Genomic DNA, 19,593 nt, shown 5'->3' on the forward strand with positions numbered 1-19,593 from the left:
GGAGGAGATGGAGGCGTGAGAGATGAGAGGTACGTGGAAGTGGGATCTTAAAACCATATTTGATTATGAAGTCATAACGTGTTCAAAGGATCAAGACATATTCATCTTTTTAACTAAATGTTAATATAAAAATAGGCTTAACAAATAATAACTTTACAAATGTTTGATGGGCTCATGGGCGAGGCCTGGGTTTTAAACTCTTGACATTTACCCAGTTTTATACACATAAGGCCGAACTTTGACTGTGCTTTAACCGGGTAGGGCCAGACCAAGCCTTGGTCTATCGGGCTGTCAGGCCGCCCACATCCCTAATAATGATGACCTTTAGTTTGCACAGTGGACACAAGGTCACAAGTACAACACTCTGCATTGCATAGGTACATTAAGAAGCTATTTGAGTTGTATTTTTCTGCAGAGAAAATTGCGCTTTATTTATTTATTTATGTACTAAAACTAGTAAAATTCAAAATGTGAAACAAATTGACTAATTTATTAAAGTCATTATTATGCACTAAACCCTCTTACCAAAAGTTATTATTGTGTGGGTGTTGATCAACATTGGACATTCTAAACCTTCTTACAATGGGTGCTCCCTTACTTTTATGAAACCAAGGACATGATTAGGAGTAGGGGTGGCATTCGGTTTAAACGGTTCGGTTTTGGGGTCAAACCGTAAACCAAACTGAAATTTAACTTCGGTTCGGTTCGGTTCGGTTTACTATTCGGTTTTTCAATATTGCAAACTGAAAACCGAACCGAACGGTTCGGTTCGGTTTTTTTCGGTTTTTTTTTTTTGAAAAAACAAAATTTATTTTTTGATTTTAAAAAAATTCTAGTTTCAAAATATTGTCGATCGACACCAATAGATGTGATCAACATATATATTTAGGGACCATGTAAAAATTTCATCCATTTTGAACATAGTTTGAGCGTCCATACTAACGATTAACCAAAAAAGAGGCGTTTTCACATAATAAAACCCCATTGACCGGGGCTTTGCCAAATGAGTTTCCTTGTTTCGACCACGCACGATCGATGACAAAAATTATGTGACTTCAAATATGTAAACAACTTTTCTCATTTGCATATTGGTAATGGGTCCTCCCTTAGGGTATATTACTGTTGTTTTTGGTTTACCGGAAATTCCGACGGTCAAACGAGGTCCGAATTGGATGAAATTTTAAAATGGTCACTAAATATATATACTGATCACATCGGATGGTGTCGATCAATTCCGATAAGTTTCCTTCATATAATCGCTTCATAATGTGATAGTTTTATTATAACCCTAATATAAAAGGTTATGGTACATTAGTGGACACTTCGGCGATCGACAACTCCAGTTTGAAATATGGTCGATCGACACCAGTAGATGTGATCGGTATATATATTTAGGGAACCCGTAAAAATTTCGTCCGTTTTGAACATAGTTTGATCGTTCATACTAACGATTAACCAAAAAAGAGGCGTTTTCACATAATAAAACCCCATTGACCGGGGCTTTGCCAAATGAGTTTCCTTGTTTCGACCACGCACGATCGATGACAAAAATTATGTGACTTCAAATATGTGAACAACTTTTCTCATTCGCATCTTGGTAATGGGTCCTCCCTTAGGGTATATTAGTGTTGTTTTCGGTTTACCGGAAATTCCGACGGTTAAACGAGGTCCGAATTGGATGAAATTTTAAAATGGTCACTAAATATATATACTGATCACATCGGATGATGTCGATCAATTCCGATAAGTTTCCTTCATATAGTCGCTTCATAATGTGATAGTTTTATTATAACCCTACTATAAAGGTTATGGTACATTAGTGAACACTTCAGCGATCAACAACTCCAGTTTGAAATATGGTCGATCGACACCAGTAGATGTGATCGGTATATATATTTAGGGAACCCGTAAAAATTTCATCCGTTTTGAACATGGTTTGACCGTCCGTACCAACGGTCAACCAAAAAAACATGCGTTTTCACATAATAAAACCCCCATTGACCGGGACTTTGCCAAATGAGTTTCCTTGTTTCGACCACGCACGATCGATGACAAAAATTATGTGACTTCACATATGTAAACAACTTTTCTCATTCGTATCTTGGTAATGGGTCCTCTCTTAGGGTATATTAGTGTTGTTTTCGGTTTACCGAAAATTCCGACGGTTAAACGAGGTCCGAATTGGATGAAATTTTGACAAGGTGACTATATATACATATCAATCATATCGACTGGTGTCGATCGATCTTGAGAAGTTTCCTTCATATAGTTGTTTCATATTGAGGCGGATTTAGTAATTACACATCCGCTTGTATATATATGTGTGTGTTTGTTTTAGCAAACTTATTTGAAACATACATATATGAGCATACATATAAACATAGATGATTATATATACATATATAACACTACAAAAAAGAAACATATAATATAAACCTAAAATCACATTAATCAAAACAAATATTCGGTAAGATAAACGTAAAACGACATTATTTTATAAATAATTCGGTTTTTCGGTTCGGTTCGGTTTCTTATGTGCCCAAACTGAAACCAAACCGATTAATTCGGTTCGGTTCGGTTTTTCGTGTGTTCGGTTCGGTTTGTGTTCGGTCCGGTTTTTTTCGGTTTCGGTCCGGTTTTTTCGGTTCGGTTTTCGGTTTTTCGGTCTTAAGTGCCACCCCTAATTAGGAGTAGTTTGTCTTTTTGGCGCTACATGAAAATCAACTAGGAAATTAGTACTAGTACCGTACAAATTACATATAGTTGGCACCGGCTACATTGTGAGGAGATCATTAATATAGGTAAGTCTTTCCCGTTTTATAGCTCACTTTTGTCATATTTAAGAGTTATCTTGGTACAAAGAATATGCAACATATGCGAAAGTTTGTTAACATCTGGAACTTAACAATAATTTATCGACATATCAATATAAGTTTTTGCATAACCTTTTTAAGTTAGATGGTTTAGACTTAGTTTGGAAATAGGAAAACTAAGTTTAAATAAGCATCTTTCCCATATAACTTCATTAAATTAATACCCGATTAATTAATAACTTCGCTAAAATAATACTTTTTGCCGATCCCGACTCAGGGCTAACGTGCTAAATTAATAATTACTAAATTTGTAAGATAATAGAAATTTGAGAATTCATATAGACCCCATCTAATATATAAATTAATAATGACATAATTTATATAATAAATTTTACATTTATAAGGATTTCATTGAAGAATTTTGTTGATTTAATTATCTCATCAAATAAATATAATACATCGAACAACATAATATTTTGAATAACGGTATCCATGATAAATTAAACATTATAGTGTATGAACAAAGTAAAACTTGTGTTTTCTTCGAAAAATATGAAAGAAAATATTTATTATACCTTGATAAATTGATAAGTTATTAATTAATCGATAAATTAATAGATTATAAATTAATTGATATATTAATATCTCACTAAAATAATAAAATTTTCCAGTCCCAAGCCTATTAATTTATAGAGGGTTTACTGTGCTTCTTAAAAATGTGATTATTTAAATAAATTTCACAAAATAGGTACGTTTTAAAATACAACCAAACATACAACTAACTATTATAAGTACTTAGTTTACCAAACTAAACATTAGAGAATTGTCACGCGTCATACTAAGATCTAAAATGAGTAATATAATCTTCTATCTATGGATCTCATTAAAATTTATTATTTTGTCCCTTTCTTCTTATCACTTGCCACTCCAAGGCGGTTGCAAATTAAGTATGACCAATCTCAAAGGCGGTGCTTTTCACCATGCCAATTTCAAACCAACTAGAGACATCAACTTACAAGAAGAACCATACAACGTTGGCCAACTTGCCCTTGCCGTTGAGTATGTTTATTATTTCCACTAGACCAACCCAATTGATTATGATCTTATTTCATTTTTCTACTATAGATTACACTCTGAGCTCAATTTCATTTGATTGTTGATCAAGCTCCTTTGATGTTTGACGGAAGAAAATCTTATTTAGAGAAAAATATAAATAAAATTAAGGGCAAACGTCTGTTTAGTCCTTGTATTTTTGGTCGGTCATTCATTTAGTTCATGGAGTTTCAATATCATCTATATAGTCCTCGAGCTTGCAATTTTTAATCTAAATAGTCCATTCCGTCAATTCATTTGTTAAAATGATGAGGTGGCCGTTAAATATCATTCTAAAAATGTGTATTTATCAAAATGTCCTTACATCAATGTTTTCTTTTTATTTTCTTTAGTATTTCTTTTTTATTGTTTTCAATATATTTTTAAGAGATATGAATGCCTTTACTTGACAAAGTCATTTCCATTGTATCTTTGTGTCTTCATATAAATTTAACTTAAGGTGAAAATCATAAATTTATTAGATAATTGAAGAATATATTAGAAAAATACTCCTAGGGCAAACATTTTCTAATATTTTCTTCAATCATCTAATAAATTTACGATTTTCACCTTATGTTTCTTTATGTCTTCATATAAATTTAACTTAAGGTGAAAATCATAAATTTATTATATAATTGAAGAAAATATTAGAAAATGTTTGCCCTATGAGTATTTTTTTATATTTCTTCAATTATCTAATAAATTTATGATTTTCACCTTAAGTTAAATTTATATGAAGACACAAAAAAACAATGGAAATGACTTTGTCAAGTAAATGCATTCATATCTCTTAAAAATATATTGAAAATAATAAAAAAGAAATACTAAAGAAAATTAAAAAAAACATTGATATAATGACATTTTGGTAAATACACAATTTTTTTGGAGGATATTTAACGGCCACCTCATCATTTTAACAGATGAATTGACGGAGTTGACTATCTAGATTCAAAGTTGCAAGTTCGAGGACTATATAGATGATATTGAAACTTAATGGACTAAATGAATGACCGACTAAAAGTATAAGAACTAAACAGACATTTATCATAAAATTAATTATATCTTGAAATGGAAATAAAAACAGATATTTTCAAGCAAAAAGGGTAAAGTGGGTAATATCAATTAGGGCAGCGGCTAGGCGAATACTCCCAATAGTGCCGAGTAGCATTAAAGTAGGCAACGCACAGTTTCAGAGACGCAGGCTTTGTGTGTGTGTGATAGAGAGTACTCGATACTGAAGCATCCATGTACTTGTAATTGCGTCTCGACGATTTTAGCCACGATTTCAGATTCCAGAATAAATTCCAACCCACACGGCTTGCTTTTTCTTTCGTCAATCTCATCGCTCGCGGCTCGCATCGCAAACCCTAAATCATGTCGGGCGGGTTTTTCAGGGTTAGCTTCTCAATTGCTTTTGATTTGTTCTTGTTTAACACTGCTATAAGTCAGATCTTCCCTAGAATTCTGATCGATTTGGTATCAATTTCGTTGGATTGGTATCTGCTTAGCTGATGTTCGTTCCAAATTGTGTTTATCAGGGCACGTCTGCCGACCAGGATACGAGGTTTTCCAATAAGCAAGCCAAGCTTATGAAATCGCAGAAATTCGCACCCGAATTGGAGCATCTGGTTCGTTTTCGATCCCTATTTGTTCTTGTATTTAGTTTCACATTGGCTGCGTTATATGTATTAGATTAATGTGTGAGAATTGGGGTTTTGGTTGACTGACAGTTAGTGTAATTTTTGGTGGGTTTTAGGTGGACATGGGGAAGGTGAATATGGATGTTCTCCGTCCATGGATTGCGAAAAGAGTGACTGAGCTTCTCGGGTTCGAAGATGAAGTACTTATCAACTTCATCTATGGTCTTTTGGATGTCAAGGTAATGTGATGCATAATAGGAATGCCTTTTTTGTTCATGACTTCTATTGTTTTGTCTTGAGTGGAAAAGTTTGATCTGCTCGTTCCGTATATGCTGTTTTTTCGTGTTTGTAATTCATCTAAATGTCACTTGGTTAATATATATATATATATATTATAATGAGTGGCATCTATTTCAATTTGTAGATGGTGAATGGAAAGGAGATACAAATTTCGCTGACTGGATTTATGGAGAAAAATACAGTGAAGTTTATGAAAGAGCTCTGGACACATCTTCTCAGTGCACAGAACAATGCCAGTGGTGTTCCTCAACAATTCTTGGATGAGAAACAAGAGGAAGCGCGAAAAAAGAAGGTTAGTTTATATTGTTGCATGGTGGTCATACCTGTTGAAAAAATAGAGCTTTACTAAAGAAGCTGTGCCATTGATTGTTTCAGGAGGAGGCAGATGCAATTGAAACTCAGAGAAAGAAAGATAAGGAGTTGCTTGAACAAGAGAGATCAAGGAGGATGGTAATAAATTCTTTTTCCATGCTGGTGTTGCATTCTATAGGGCAGGGTTTTTGGTTTTAACTTTTGTTTGTGTTTTCATGCATTCAGCTAGCTTCTGCAATTATTTGGGCTCATGCATTTTCCTCAAACTACTGTAGGAAGGAGGGGTTGATAAAAGATCAAGCAATGCTAGTCGTGTGTTGCCTAGGGCTCCAAATGAACTTCCTGATGAAAGAGCCGACACTAGGAATGGTGTGACAGCAAGGGACAGGTAAGCAATTTTGAATGTGTTTTACAATTTAGTTGTAATCCTACAAATCTACGGTCTATCTGTGTTCACACTGTAGGCATTTGTTGGATGTCATTTAGATACAAAACATCAATTATTGTTTTAAACGTGGTATATACCATATTCTTGCATATTTTGATCTGAGATAGTGTAAGCACAAGTATATTTTCAACTTACCAGAAGGTGTGAATGTTACACAACATTGTGATTTTTTTCCTAAATGTTTTATGCTCAACTTTCTGCAGGGTTCCTACACCAGATTCAGGAGATTCTGATTCATCTTTGTCCCCTAGGTACCATCTGAAACCACTTGGTGATATAACTCTTGAATATTTCATGCTTAGTTTTTGGTCCGGCTTCTGGGTAGGCACTCCTGGGTAGTCATATAGTTGTTAAATTGTTAGCACCACATAAAATCTTTTCTGAAGTAATGCTGAGCATGCTTTGTTACTTTTCAAATGAAACGTTACACTTTGGATTAATTTTCTTTATACACTATCTTATTATCAATAATTGTCTTTGGAGAATGAGGTGGTATGTAAAGTAAATACCTCAGATGTATAATATCTTGTATTTATAATGACTTTCTTTTCTCTATACCAATTGTTTGTTTTTAAATCCCAAGTTGTTGAATCTTACTGTTACTATACAGGTTTGGTTTAAGAGACGGGTCAAGAAGTGTATCCGCGTCACCTAAAGCACGGGGACGGTCGAGTTCTCCCGAAAGAGGAAGGGCTTATCGCTCCCCTCAAAGACGGCCAAATGCATCTAGTAGGCGGTCACCTGAGGGATCACTCTCCCCAAGAAATAGATCACCTAATTCCAGACGAGGATCAAGATCGAATTCACCGCACAGATCACGCTCTCCTGTATCACGTCGAGTTCGTTCTCCCTATCAGCGTAGATCACGTTCTCCTGGACGTCGCAGGTCACCTCTGCCTTTCCGAAGCCGTAGATCACCATCACCATTTCGAGGTCGTAGATCACCATCACCATTTCGAGGTCGTAGATCACCTTATCGGCGCCGAAGATCGCCCTCACCTCCCCGCCGCCGCAGATTGCCCTCACCTGTTCGTAATCGAAGATCACCATCTCCTTTCCGGCGTCGCAGGTCACCATCCCCTCTGCGGCGACGGAGGTCACCTATTATCCGCCGTCGTAGGTCCCCCTCACCTGCACGTCGTAGATCACCTTCACCTGTTCAACCATCATATCGAAGATCTCCACGGAACAGGTATGCATCTCCAGCACAACGGAGGTCTCCACTTCGTAGCAGCAGGAGATCCCCACCTGGTCGACGTAGGTCTCCTTCATCTTCTGATAGAAGTTCTGGATCTCCGATTCGGCGCGATTCCCCTTCACCAATAAGGAAAACAACAAAGCAACAGCGGTCTCCCCTGCAATCCCAAGAAAGAACAAGGTTCTTTCTCCACTTGATTTTGTATTTGCTGTTAGACTTCTCTTTATTTTGAATCTCCAGTAGTTTCTATGGATTCTCCACATGACTAATGTAAATTGTGCTATTGACATGTCTATTACAAGCTTTCCTTGCATCGTTTTCATTGCAGAGTCGATTATATCTTACCAAGACTCTTGAAAAAAAATTATAATTTATAATATAATAATCTTGTACAGGTCCGTGAAGAACCTGTCTCCAGCACCACAACAATCCTCTGGTTCTGAGGGGTCACTGCCGAGGGAATCAAATGGGAATGGTTACCGCAAAAGAGTTCCTTCTTTGTCTCCATCACCAGAGAAGTCTCCTCAAAAGTCAGAATCCCCACTGCGTGCAAGGAGTGGGAGGGGAAAGAGGAGGTATTCTTTGCTGCATTACTTGTGCATATGAGTACATGTGCTAGTCTTCTGATGATTCTGTTATCTTAGTTTATGCTTACGTTATATATATATTTTTTCCTCTTAAAGATTATCCAGTCCATCTGAACCAAAGGAGAAAATTGCTCGTTATGGTAGCTCAAGTCCTTCGAGGAAACCAAGAGAACAAAAACTTTGTCGCGACAGTCCCAAAGAAAGTGAAGAAGAGTAAGGAATTCATTATACTAGTTAAATAATGATTGTTTGATAATTTGTTAATGTAACTGATTCTTGGATGTCTTGATGCAGGGAGAATGCAGATCACAGACCCAAGTCCATGGAGAGAAGGTCCAGAGATACATCACGGATCAGTAAGCAGATCATTTCTCCTGCTAAGATTCCTAGTAAGGAATATTACTCTCCTGAAAGAGTAGTATCTGGTCAAAGGTTTACTGAGTCTCGAAGCCATTTGGATGATATTGAAAACAAACATAAAGAGGAGGAGATGAAGAGGTAAACATAACCTGTGACACGATTTTATTCACAATAATGGATTTTGATTACTGGCACAATCCAGTTTCAGGGTCTGACTTTATAACATCTTCTACAGTGGAAAATCCTCTGGGAGGGGTTCAAAGGTACCAATTGTCAATAAAGAGACTCTGCCAGGTGAGGCACAACGGGCATCAAATCCTGGTGAAGTGAAAAAAGCTGATGAGAAGAATCGCTCTCATTCAAGGGGTACCAGGGACGTTGAACAACATAGTAAATCTGGATCTTTACAATCATCTCTTGAAGTTATTGATCATAGTAACCAGAGTGGCGGTTTAAATTCTGGTTCTGAGAACAGTGACAAAGGCAGAAGCGGTGACAAGGAAAAGAGAAAGAACAAGAGGTCAGAGAGGCAAGAAGTGTCTTCAGATGATGATTACAGTGATGATTCTGCAATAGAGGACAGGAAGGAGGCTAAGAAGAGGAGGAAAGAAGAAAAGAAGTTGCGGAAGGAGAAGAAGCGTCGGAGGCGTGAGGAGCGTCGACGCAGAAGGGAAGAACGTCGTGCTGAGAAACAAAAAGTGAAGAATTCCAGTGATGCTTCTGGTTCAGATGGTGAACACACTGGAAGGGGGTTTCATTCAAGTGACAATGAAGACAAGGCTGTTCAGAAGAAACTTGAGATTGAATTGCGCAAGAAGGCTCTCGAATCACTCAAAGCAAAGAAGGGCATCAGTCAATAAATTTGTTAATTTTGAAATATGCTCATGTTATTTTGATCTTTTAAATCCTTTAAAGTAGTAACATTTCAGATTTTTGAGTAATATATTTTCGTTGAATGCTGTTTCTATGTTTTTATTATTGTTTGATGTAGTCTGTGTTTACTGCTGGCAGCTTACATAAATGAGGATTTCCTGAGCTATTCTCTTGAGACTTTATGCAGACCTTGCTCCTAGATTTTCTGGTAATAATCTGTGAATCACATGGGTGTGAAGCTCTTAGTTTGCCTTTATACATGTGTCTGTTGTTTGATTGGGATTTATAATTGTTAAATTAATTACATATAATTGTAGATAAACATTCTTTATGATGGCCTTATATACCTTTTTTTTACAGCAAAAAGAACTTAAAGGTCTTGTGTGAATCATTGATGCGGATTAACTAAATTTAGCTTTCTGGTTAATTGATAGATGAAATTTATGTCAACTACTTGAGCAGATCATGTGCAGATTCGCATTTGACCATACATTTCAGGTAAAGTTTTCTGTGCTTTGATTAGGCTCTTTTAGAGGAACAACTCAGTGTCTTAGCTGGATCCTTTTCCCTTGTCTCTGCTGTCTTTCTGTCTCTGATGTATGGTTTTTTGTTGCTGCTTTCATTCTTTAGTTTTGTTTTTCAAATATTAAGGTTGGCAGCTGTGAGTTATTCCTGGGACTTCTCTGTGTCTATCTGTCCTTTTTTTGCTGCTTTCTTACTGCAATTTTGTTTAAATTTCAAGGTTGGAAGCTTGAGAGTTCTTCCTGGGACTTGATTTTCTATTATTCTCTCCTTGGTGATTGGTACATAGATTTGTCTGGTCCTGATGTTGATATCAGCCGTAAGGTTAACTTGTCTGTATACCGTTTATGTATATAAAATACTAATGCTGTATGATGATAGATCATCCTTTCTCACTGGGCTTGACATCTTTCGTGAAGCATTTCACCTTGATTGAGATCATTTGTTGGATCATTAATGACCTTATTACTTCATTCTCTAGCAGTATTGATGAACATAATGATCTAAATCTACTATTTTAGTGTAGATGTTATACCTTACATGAATACTTCCTGCATTTGAAAATCACGTTCAATTTGAGGAAGTATAACCCGGTTATAGATAATAACTTTGCGCTCTATATGCGTTTAGGATAATGTTGGCAAGTTTAGACAGCAGTGATAGTAATTAGTCCTCTGAATGTAGGCTGAATGTTACTGCCTATGCTCAAGCATTCAGGTAGCAAATGATTCTCTGTAAGGTTTGCTGGAGGATGACACGATCTTAATCTGTTTGACATGGCTAAACATGTAACTTATGTTGGCTGACTTTGTTGCTGGTTGGTTATTCAATGTGTCAACAAAAAGATGGGCAGATAATGAGTTTAGACAGGCATCAACTTTCTGTTTTGTTGACTCGAGAGCTGAACTACTTTTTGTTTCAGATCTCAGTGAGAAGTGAGGGCTGTTTTAGTCCTGCTAATATATATCTTGTGGCTTCTGCTTTGCTATATTTGTGTTTTTTTTTTGGACTTAAGATTTTGTATCTAAATTTGAAGTTTATATATTTGGGTGTGCTTGCTATCTTGTGGCTTTTGCTGGTTATATTTGGTTGCTCTTAATTTGAAGTATCTATCTGGCCTCATAATTTAATTTTACCCTCTCCTCGCCCATCTTCTTTCCCTTGATGGATATGCTCTAGCAAAACTGATTTCCAGTTATATCACATTACCTCGTCGTGTATTAACTTGAAGTTCACATTCTTCCATATATTCCTTCCTGATTATGTTGTGGCTATGGCTGGGACCTTCTCAGTTTTCAATTTGGACTTTCCATTCATTGTCATTAGAATCTCTCGTGTAGTTTTATAGTGGGTTCACACATTTGGTTTCAACAGGCATAAAACAATTTATACATTCTTTTGCTAGTTTCATGTCTTGTCTATATGCTTGGACTTGTGCTGGCTCAGTTTCCTAAATTTAGATCTTCCATTCCTTTTGAGCTTTGTTGTTGGATTCTCAGTTTCCACTATTCAGACCAGGGTCATTTCCTTTTTCTTGACAGATGAAAGTGAGGACTAGCATGTTGTATTTCCTTGTTTATGAATTTCCCACGTTTCTTCTAAAATGCTATGTGGCGGAGGTTTGCAATGAAGTTGGCCGCAGTTTTTCGCTTTGTTACAAGTTTTCCGAAATTAGGTTTTTGTATGCACTATTTATTAAAAGGAGTTTCTATTCATACTTTTTAAAATGTCACGTGGATCTCATTAACCTCCAATTAACTTGTATAAATAGATAAAATGTTATTTATACCTCTAATTTTCTCAAAACGCTCATATTCCAATAAATATAAGAAAAACTCTTTTTTCCTTCTCTTTACCTCCATAATCCGAACTTAGACTTTCATCAATTTTGAAAAATCTGATAATTGATCAAACACTCATCTTGTTGGTTCAAACCTATTTATTAATTTTCTTGGACTATACCTACACTTTGTCATCTCTATAATCTCGATTATAATGTAGAATTTTAATCTCCAATCCAAATAAGATAATTTGAATATAAAATGAGATTCAAATATTTTTTTAACTATGATTTACAATTAAGAACACTAATGAAATTGTCAATTTTTTTTTTCAAAAACCGCAAACATTTCAAATCAAAATAGCATAAAACTAGATTTCAAAAATTTATATTGTTCTTGGTATGTATATTATTTAAATATGTTGATGTTAGGTTTGTTTCATTTGAAGATATTGCACTGAAGTTTGATAATTAAATGAAATAAAAAAGGAAAATGTTAAGAAGAGATTGAATTCTACATAGAAATTAATTAATACAAGCAAGATTTGATGCATTTGATATTCATGTGTCTTTGTTGGTAATTTTACATATGTTGAGAAAGTCAATATTAACTTAAAAAATAAAAGAAGTCTAAATAGTATTTTAGAGGTAGGAATAGAAACTCCATTTATTAAATCATTAGATTGAGAGGTGTTTTGCTTCCATTACCTTGGCAATATTGACATGAGCCAATATGGGCCATGCCTATCTTATTGTTTATGTGGTCGCATGAGTAGATACAATCTTGTTGATCGAGAACATATGTAATTATGGTAATGCTCAACGCTCAACGTCTTTTTCTGGTGGTTTAACGTCCCATTAGATTTCTCTGGTGTCCAAATTTCCAGTGGATAGAGAGTGCCATGTGGCACCATTTCATTTGCCTGCTCCCACACCTTCCCATCCAGAATGCCACTCACTCAGTTGAGTAAGTACAGAAGTCATGAAGACGAATAGCAACTGAATTGTGAAGGTTGTGAAAAACCCTGAGCGGCAGTTTCAATGGCTGCAACTCTCACTTCCAATTCATTCGTTCTGACCTCCTCACCCAGTTCAAGAGCAGCAACCAGGCGCAGGAACCCCCGAAGGTTCACCGTCTTCGCCAACAAGGCCGGACCCTTCTCTACATTTCGGCTTGGCAAGCCATCGGGGAAGTCATCTTCTGATGAAGGTGAACCCGAAGACTCCAATTCAAGTCCGTTCAGGTTTGATTTCGGGAAATTACCTGATGTCAAGTCCTTGGTCCCGGTTGTGAGTAGGCCTTCTCTATCATTTGGCCCCTCCAGAAGTAAGGATCCCGGAACCGTGTTTGTTGCTGGTGCAACCGGGCAGGCTGGGGTTCGAATAGCACAAACCCTTCTGCGTGAGGGTTTCAGCGTGAGGGCTGGTGTGCCTGAACTAGGTGATGCCCAAGAATTGGCTCGTGTTGCTTCTAAGTACAAGGTTAGCTTCTGAAATCCAAACGAATGAACAATGTGAATACATTGATGGTAGCTGGAGACTAATGAAACGTGGATATGTAAGGAATTTGCAATTCTTGATCGAGTAATCATATATTCAAATTGATAATTTGCATCAAATCTGAAAAACCAACTAGTCAACTACTAGAACTATTGTTTGCGATATGGTTAGTGGTGATATGATCATCCAAACATGGAACAAACTATTAAAATGATGTTTTGCAGCACAAAGTCTAATATGTTCCCTCCAATTTCCCTCGACAATGCAGATCCTATCAAATGAGGAATCGAAACGCCTCAATGCTGTGGAGTCTGCCTTCCAAGATGCTGAAACTATCGCCAAAGCCATCGGAAATGCCAGCAAAGTTGTTGTCACAATTGGCCCCTCCGAGAATGGTCCGACGACTGAAGTCACACCATCAGACGCCTTACAAGTAATCCAAGCTGCTCAGCTCGCCGGTGTCGGTCATGTGGCAATTGTCTATGACGGGAACACAACTGCATCGACTTACAATGTACTAGATGGCTTATCTTCTTTCTTTAACAACATCTTTTCGCGATCTCAGCCGTTGAGCATCGCTGAATTGTTGCAAAAGATCATTGAAACAGATGTTAGCTACACTTTCATAAAGACAAGTTTGACGGATGATTTTTCGCCCGAGAGCTCGTATAACGTCGTGGTCTCAGCTGAAGGAAACGGAGGTGCTAACGACTACAAAGTAATGTAATGTATGCAGTAATATGTAATGCTTTCATACTCTCCATTCTACTTTCCTATTGTTGGGCATTAAAGTTTTAGTTTGTTCTGATAATATTCCATATATCACACCATTAGGTAGCCAAGTCTCAGATTGCTTCCCTGGTGGCAGATGTTTTCTCAAACACTTCTGTGGCAGAAAATAAGGTACAGAACTACACACCATTCTCTTGCTCATGCTAAGTATCTATGATTAGATTTGACTATTTGTGACATCTGGCGGGTTTCATCTTGGCCAAAAATGTGATCAATGTATTATCCAGCTTCTAAATCTCTTGATTTTGCTTAACAAACACTGGATGTTAATTTGTGACCCCAGGTTGTGGAGGTATATACTGATCCATCAGCACCTATAAAGCCTGTGGATCAACTATTCAGGTACAGTACAACCGAAGTTACAAATTAACCTGTACAGAGATGTGTCTAGCTTTATCCTTATCATCTAGCTGTTTAGTTCATTAAATTTAGTTCTGTTAATTTTTGGCATATTTTATTTGCATTTAGTACAATCCCTGAGGACGGAAGAAGAAAAGCTTATGCGGACATGATTGCAAAGGCAAAGGCAGAAGAAGCGACAATAAGAGCTGCTGAGAGAGCTCGTGAAGCAGCTGAGGCAACCAAGATACTTGAAGAAGAAGTAAAGAAGCTATCCGCACAAGAAGCTCGAGCTTCAAGTTTAGCAGAGGAAGCTCAAGTGAAGGCTGAGGCTGCAGGGGCACCATTTCAGGGCCTCACTAGCAAAGCAAAATACTTTGGCTCAGGGCTGTCTTGGGACAAGTTTAGCTCACAACTTTCAGACACAGTTTCAAAATCAATGGAGACACCAAAAGTTCAGATTGCTACTGTAAGGGGCCAGGCCAAGGCTAAGACACTGCCTCGCCAGAAAGCAGTTGCTAAGAAAGTTGCAACTCCGAAATCAAAGGTCGAGTCAAAGCCTAAATCCAAACAGTCAGAGGCAAAGAATGAAGTGAGGAAGGTATTTGGTGGCTTGTTTACTCAAGAGACTGTGTATGTTGATGATGATTGAAGGATGATGACTATCAAAGTAATATTTGTGTTTTCGGTTTTCATTGAAACATGGCTTTTTAAGTTCTACCAAATATTAATCTTATGCACTGGTTCAAGACTTTTCTCAGTGAATAAATTTGAGCATCTGGATTGGTGTACTGTTTTTTTCCATCTCTTTTTAAGATCAATATATAAGCATATAAGTTTCTGATCGATACGGGATGAAGTTACTTATTCACTGCTATCGTAATTGTTTTGACATTAAATGCAGTCATAAATTAAACAAATTAAAATTAGATTCTGATTGAAAATGTCAAAGCTGAACTGGTGAAATGCTTTTTCTATACTAGCAAGTGCTGGCATGGCATATTGCTACACAGTGCTGGCATGCCAATAAGTCTACCAGACGACAGTGGAACTACGTCGTCTGACAAAAATGGTTATGTCGTCTAAGGGACTGTCGTGTGAAAGCACCTCACACGACATTTTTTATCGTGTGAAATAACTTAGGACGACAGAAGATCTGTCGTATGATAATATTAAATCTGGAATAATTATTCTTCATCTATTCTCTATATGTCGTGTGTATAACTAAACCACGACACATATATGTCGTCTAGAAATGCAAACTTTAAAATTATCATTCACCATATGTCGTCTATATGGAAAAACAACGACAGTTAAATGTCATCTAACTTCATTCCACGACATAACGACGACATATTTCATATTAGATATGCCGTATCATAGGTCATTTAACCTCACTTTTATGTTGTTAAACCGGATGGCTTATGTCATTTAATAATCTATTAGACTTCATGTTACTGTCATCTACTATAGTATTTAAGTTGTTTGATTGATAATTAAACTTCACATTTGTTGTTCTATATAAGCAATTACGTTGTTTTCATAAACTTCAAAGAAAGTATTACTTCATTGATTCTTGAATAATCCACTTCAAAGACAACTCTTTGAAGTGTAACAATACATGCGTATAAATATAATGAAGGAATGCACAACACTAAATGAGAAACCAAATCATTAATCCTAGATTTAAGATTTATTGCATCTCAATTAAGCATTTGGAGCCTTGTACAGCTTCTCCACCATCTTCCTATAGTCTGTAAGAGACAAAGAAACACATCAATAATCAGACAACTCATATACCCCTACAAGCACGAAAAGCTCCATAACCAAAGACCAAATAACATGTTGAAAACAAATTAATAATAACGCAATTTCAAGAACATAAAATTGAAAATTAGAGGGAAGAAGAACATACAACTACTGTAACCAAACAAGCATTTCTCCACCATCCGAAGGTTCCAGGGAGGGCATCTCTCCAGCATTGTTGAGTAGCTTCATTGCCACAAGATCATTGACTCTGCAAATAAGATAAAAAAAGTAAACATCATTAGTTGAAAAATCTAAACAGCACCTACATGGAAATGTTAATCCATCTGAAATAAAAACTTCATCCGGAGTCTCCACATCAATCACCTAACAAACCTAAAACAATTTTATATTTTAACTACATATCTCCGATTCTAAATAACAAGAAGGCACCATCATCTAATTATCAACGCCAATAACTACCTACCATTCTAACAAATTCAATTTCATCGCTAAGCGAAAACACAAGCATCAAATAACTAATTCAAAGTGAAACAACAATACAAAGCACAAAAACAGAAACTAGGAGCATATTAGCCAAAAATCGACATACCCTTAGTAACGAACCTTGATGTTCTGCTGAGACAACTCTCCAGTTACAGGCATCTCATGCCGGTAAGGGCATTTAGCACCTCTAGTGCACTCGCCCCGAATCTAAAAGCTGCACACTTGCGCCCTGTTCCAACACTTGCATATATCACTCTTTTTCATTATTATTCTTAGCACAAGTTATAGCTATTGTAGCCTAAACAATCCAAAACATGAAAGTAATTAAATAAAATGAACATTCTTGTAGATAATGGATTTGTTAATACCTTGAACATTGCTATTGTAAATGAACTTAAGGTAGTTGTGGCCAGTTCCCTCCCCACGTTGCTCATGATGTTTATTTGGGGATCGAATGAGTTCCACATAAGCTCGAAATGAGAGATCAAGAAGAGACAGAGTCCTCATCAATTACCTTAACGTCGATGATATTGAGCGCGAAAGCACATTCCTTCTCCACCTCATTACATTACCGGCGGTTGTAGATGCTTTACCAGAGCTAGAACTGCTCCACAATCCACCAAGTCCTTCAGATTGTCCTCTACAGCCAAATCACCCAAACATCAAAAACCCTAAATCCCCAAATTTCATCGCAAACAAAACCAAATCGAATCGTCATAAAAAGAAATGAAACCACAAAAATCCAAGGAAGAAATGAATTACCATCCCTGGCGAGCTCGGCGATGGCATCGGCGGAGGCCTTGGCTGCGGTGCAGTCGGCGTCGGAGGCGGAGAGTATTCACGGTTGACGTCGCTCTTGGGGAGAATATGAGTGTGGGGATGGCGTAGTCGGAATCGATGGTGAGGGCGGTGTTGCGGACCTGGACGGGGAGGCCGTATTCGAGATCGAGGAGGCAGATGGCAGACGTTCTTTAACTTACTGCAGGTCTGGAAAATCTCCGACTTCTTGTAGCGGGCGCTGCGGCCGGAGCGTCACCGGAAGACGATGAAGGGGCGGGTGCAGATCTTGCACTTTGTCGTAGTCGGCTTTGGTCATGAGAGTCTAAGAGAGAAGCAATGCAGCGGCCAAAAGAAGAAAATGGGGGAATGAGGAAAATTAGGGTTGACTTTTTATTTATATAGTTCGGTTCTCTATCCTAGTGAGTTTGGTTCCAACAACCTTTCTTTCTCATCCGCATAGGCAAAACTTGACAGTGGGCTTGGTCGACCACTCTTTAGTCGGGCAACAAGACACGCAGTGTATCAATTTTGAGTTGACGTAGAGGGATGGTCTTGCCTGCTTCGTTGCACTTGCTCTAATAGCAAGTCTAAACACTAAACATTAAATTATTTATTCACAAAGTTTGAGAAATCTTGAAAGCCTTCGACAAGTTTTGAAAAGTCAGGTTACATACTCTTTCTCAAGCCACAAAAATATGTCGTCTGAATTTCAACTTATAATGAGAATTTTTGGATTTCATCATACCACATTTATTTGTCGTTATAACTTTGTCTAAGTTTTCATTAGAAAGTGTAATTTTTTTGGTTTGATCACACCACACTTATTTGTCGTTATAACTTTGTCTAGGTTTTTCATGGACAATTACATTTTTTGGGTTTGATCACACCACACTTATTTGTCATTCTAACTTTGTCTAAACTTTTAATGGAAAGTGAGATTTTTAGGTTTGATCACACCACACATATTTGTCATCTAAGTGAAATATCATACTATTAAGACGACAAATATTCATTATATGTCGTCTCAGAGACCTAAAAAACCAACTTATGTTGTGTGAATTTTTTATGTCGTCTATTACCTGTCGTTTGATGATAACATTGGCATAGTGAAGGTCGAGTCAAAGCCTAAATCCAAACAGTCAGAGGCAAAGAATGAAGTGAGGAAGGTATTTGGTGGCTTGTTTACTCAAGAGACTGTGTATGTTGATGATGATTGAAGAATGATGACTATCAAAGTAATATTTGTGTTTTCGGTTTTCATTGAAACATGGCTTTTTAAGTTCTACCAAATATTAATCTTATGCACTGGTTCAAGACTTTTCTCAGTGAATAAATTTGAGCATCTGGATTGGTGTACTGTTTTTTTCCATCTCTTTTTAAGATCAATATATAAGCATATAAGTTTCTGATCGATACGGGATGAAGTTACTTATTCACTGCTATCGTAATTGTTTTGACATTAAATGCAGTCATAAATTAAACAAATTAAAATTAGATTCTGATTGAAAATGTCAAAGCTGAACTGGTGAAATGCTTTTTCTATACTAGCAAGTGCTGTCATGGCATATTGCTACACAGTATTTGACTCTTGCCTGCCGCCTGTTGTGAGCTTAGAGTCTTGGACATTAACGAATAATTGAGATGACAGTCCTACCAAAGCTAGCTGTTGATCAAATATTATTAAGGGGGTGGATTTTTTTTTCTATAAAGAAAATAACAGAGATGTAAAAATTTCTGGGATTTAACTTTGTTTTTGGCATACTGATGAACTTTGGGATTATGTTTTGGTACATTATACATAATGTATGTAAAAAATTATAATTTAAATTATATATCACTTAAGGTATAAAGTAACGCATCAAGAAGTCCTTCTAGCTATGACCAGAAAATTATAGATGGAGAAAAAAATGGAGGGAAATAGTGAAAAACAATTTTCTCCAGTGGCTCAGATGTAAATTATATCATATGAAGTTATGAACTACTTGGAAACAATAACCTGAGTAA

General features: G+C 36.7%; 2 protein-coding genes and 1 pseudogene across 2 annotated transcripts; 2 read left to right on the forward strand and 1 right to left on the reverse strand.

The window, feature by feature from the left end:
* The first annotated feature begins 5,071 nt into the window (after positions 1-5,071).
* Positions 5,072-9,798, forward strand: LOC126785962 (uncharacterized). The gene is made up of 12 exons (XM_050511651.1): positions 5,072-5,300; positions 5,444-5,533; positions 5,662-5,784; positions 5,970-6,137; positions 6,221-6,295; positions 6,433-6,545; positions 6,809-6,856; positions 7,216-7,983; positions 8,199-8,378; positions 8,487-8,603; positions 8,685-8,888; positions 8,986-9,798. Exons 1-12 carry the CDS (start codon positions 5,280-5,282, stop codon positions 9,608-9,610), a joined length of 2,532 nt encoding a protein of 843 aa, XP_050367608.1. The 5' UTR covers positions 5,072-5,279; the 3' UTR covers positions 9,611-9,798.
* On the forward strand, positions 9,795-15,358 carry LOC126785964 (protein PLASTID TRANSCRIPTIONALLY ACTIVE 16, chloroplastic). The gene is made up of 7 exons (XM_050511652.1): positions 9,795-9,831; positions 10,058-10,121; positions 12,788-13,407; positions 13,694-14,143; positions 14,260-14,328; positions 14,501-14,559; positions 14,686-15,358. The coding sequence occupies exons 3-7, from the start codon at positions 12,967-12,969 to the stop codon at positions 15,206-15,208; spliced, it is 1,542 nt and encodes a 513-aa protein (XP_050367609.1). The 5' UTR covers positions 9,795-9,831; positions 10,058-10,121; positions 12,788-12,966; the 3' UTR covers positions 15,209-15,358.
* A 1,462-nt stretch (positions 15,359-16,820) lies between these two features.
* LOC126787445 (zinc finger CCCH domain-containing protein 4-like) lies at positions 16,821-17,905 on the reverse strand (annotated as a pseudogene).
* Positions 17,906-19,593: the final 1,688 nt, after the last annotated feature.

The sequence above is a fragment of the Argentina anserina genome, chromosome 3, assembly GCF_933775445.1.
Source record: "Argentina anserina chromosome 3, drPotAnse1.1, whole genome shotgun sequence".
NCBI lineage: Eukaryota > Viridiplantae > Streptophyta > Magnoliopsida > Rosales > Rosaceae > Argentina > Argentina anserina.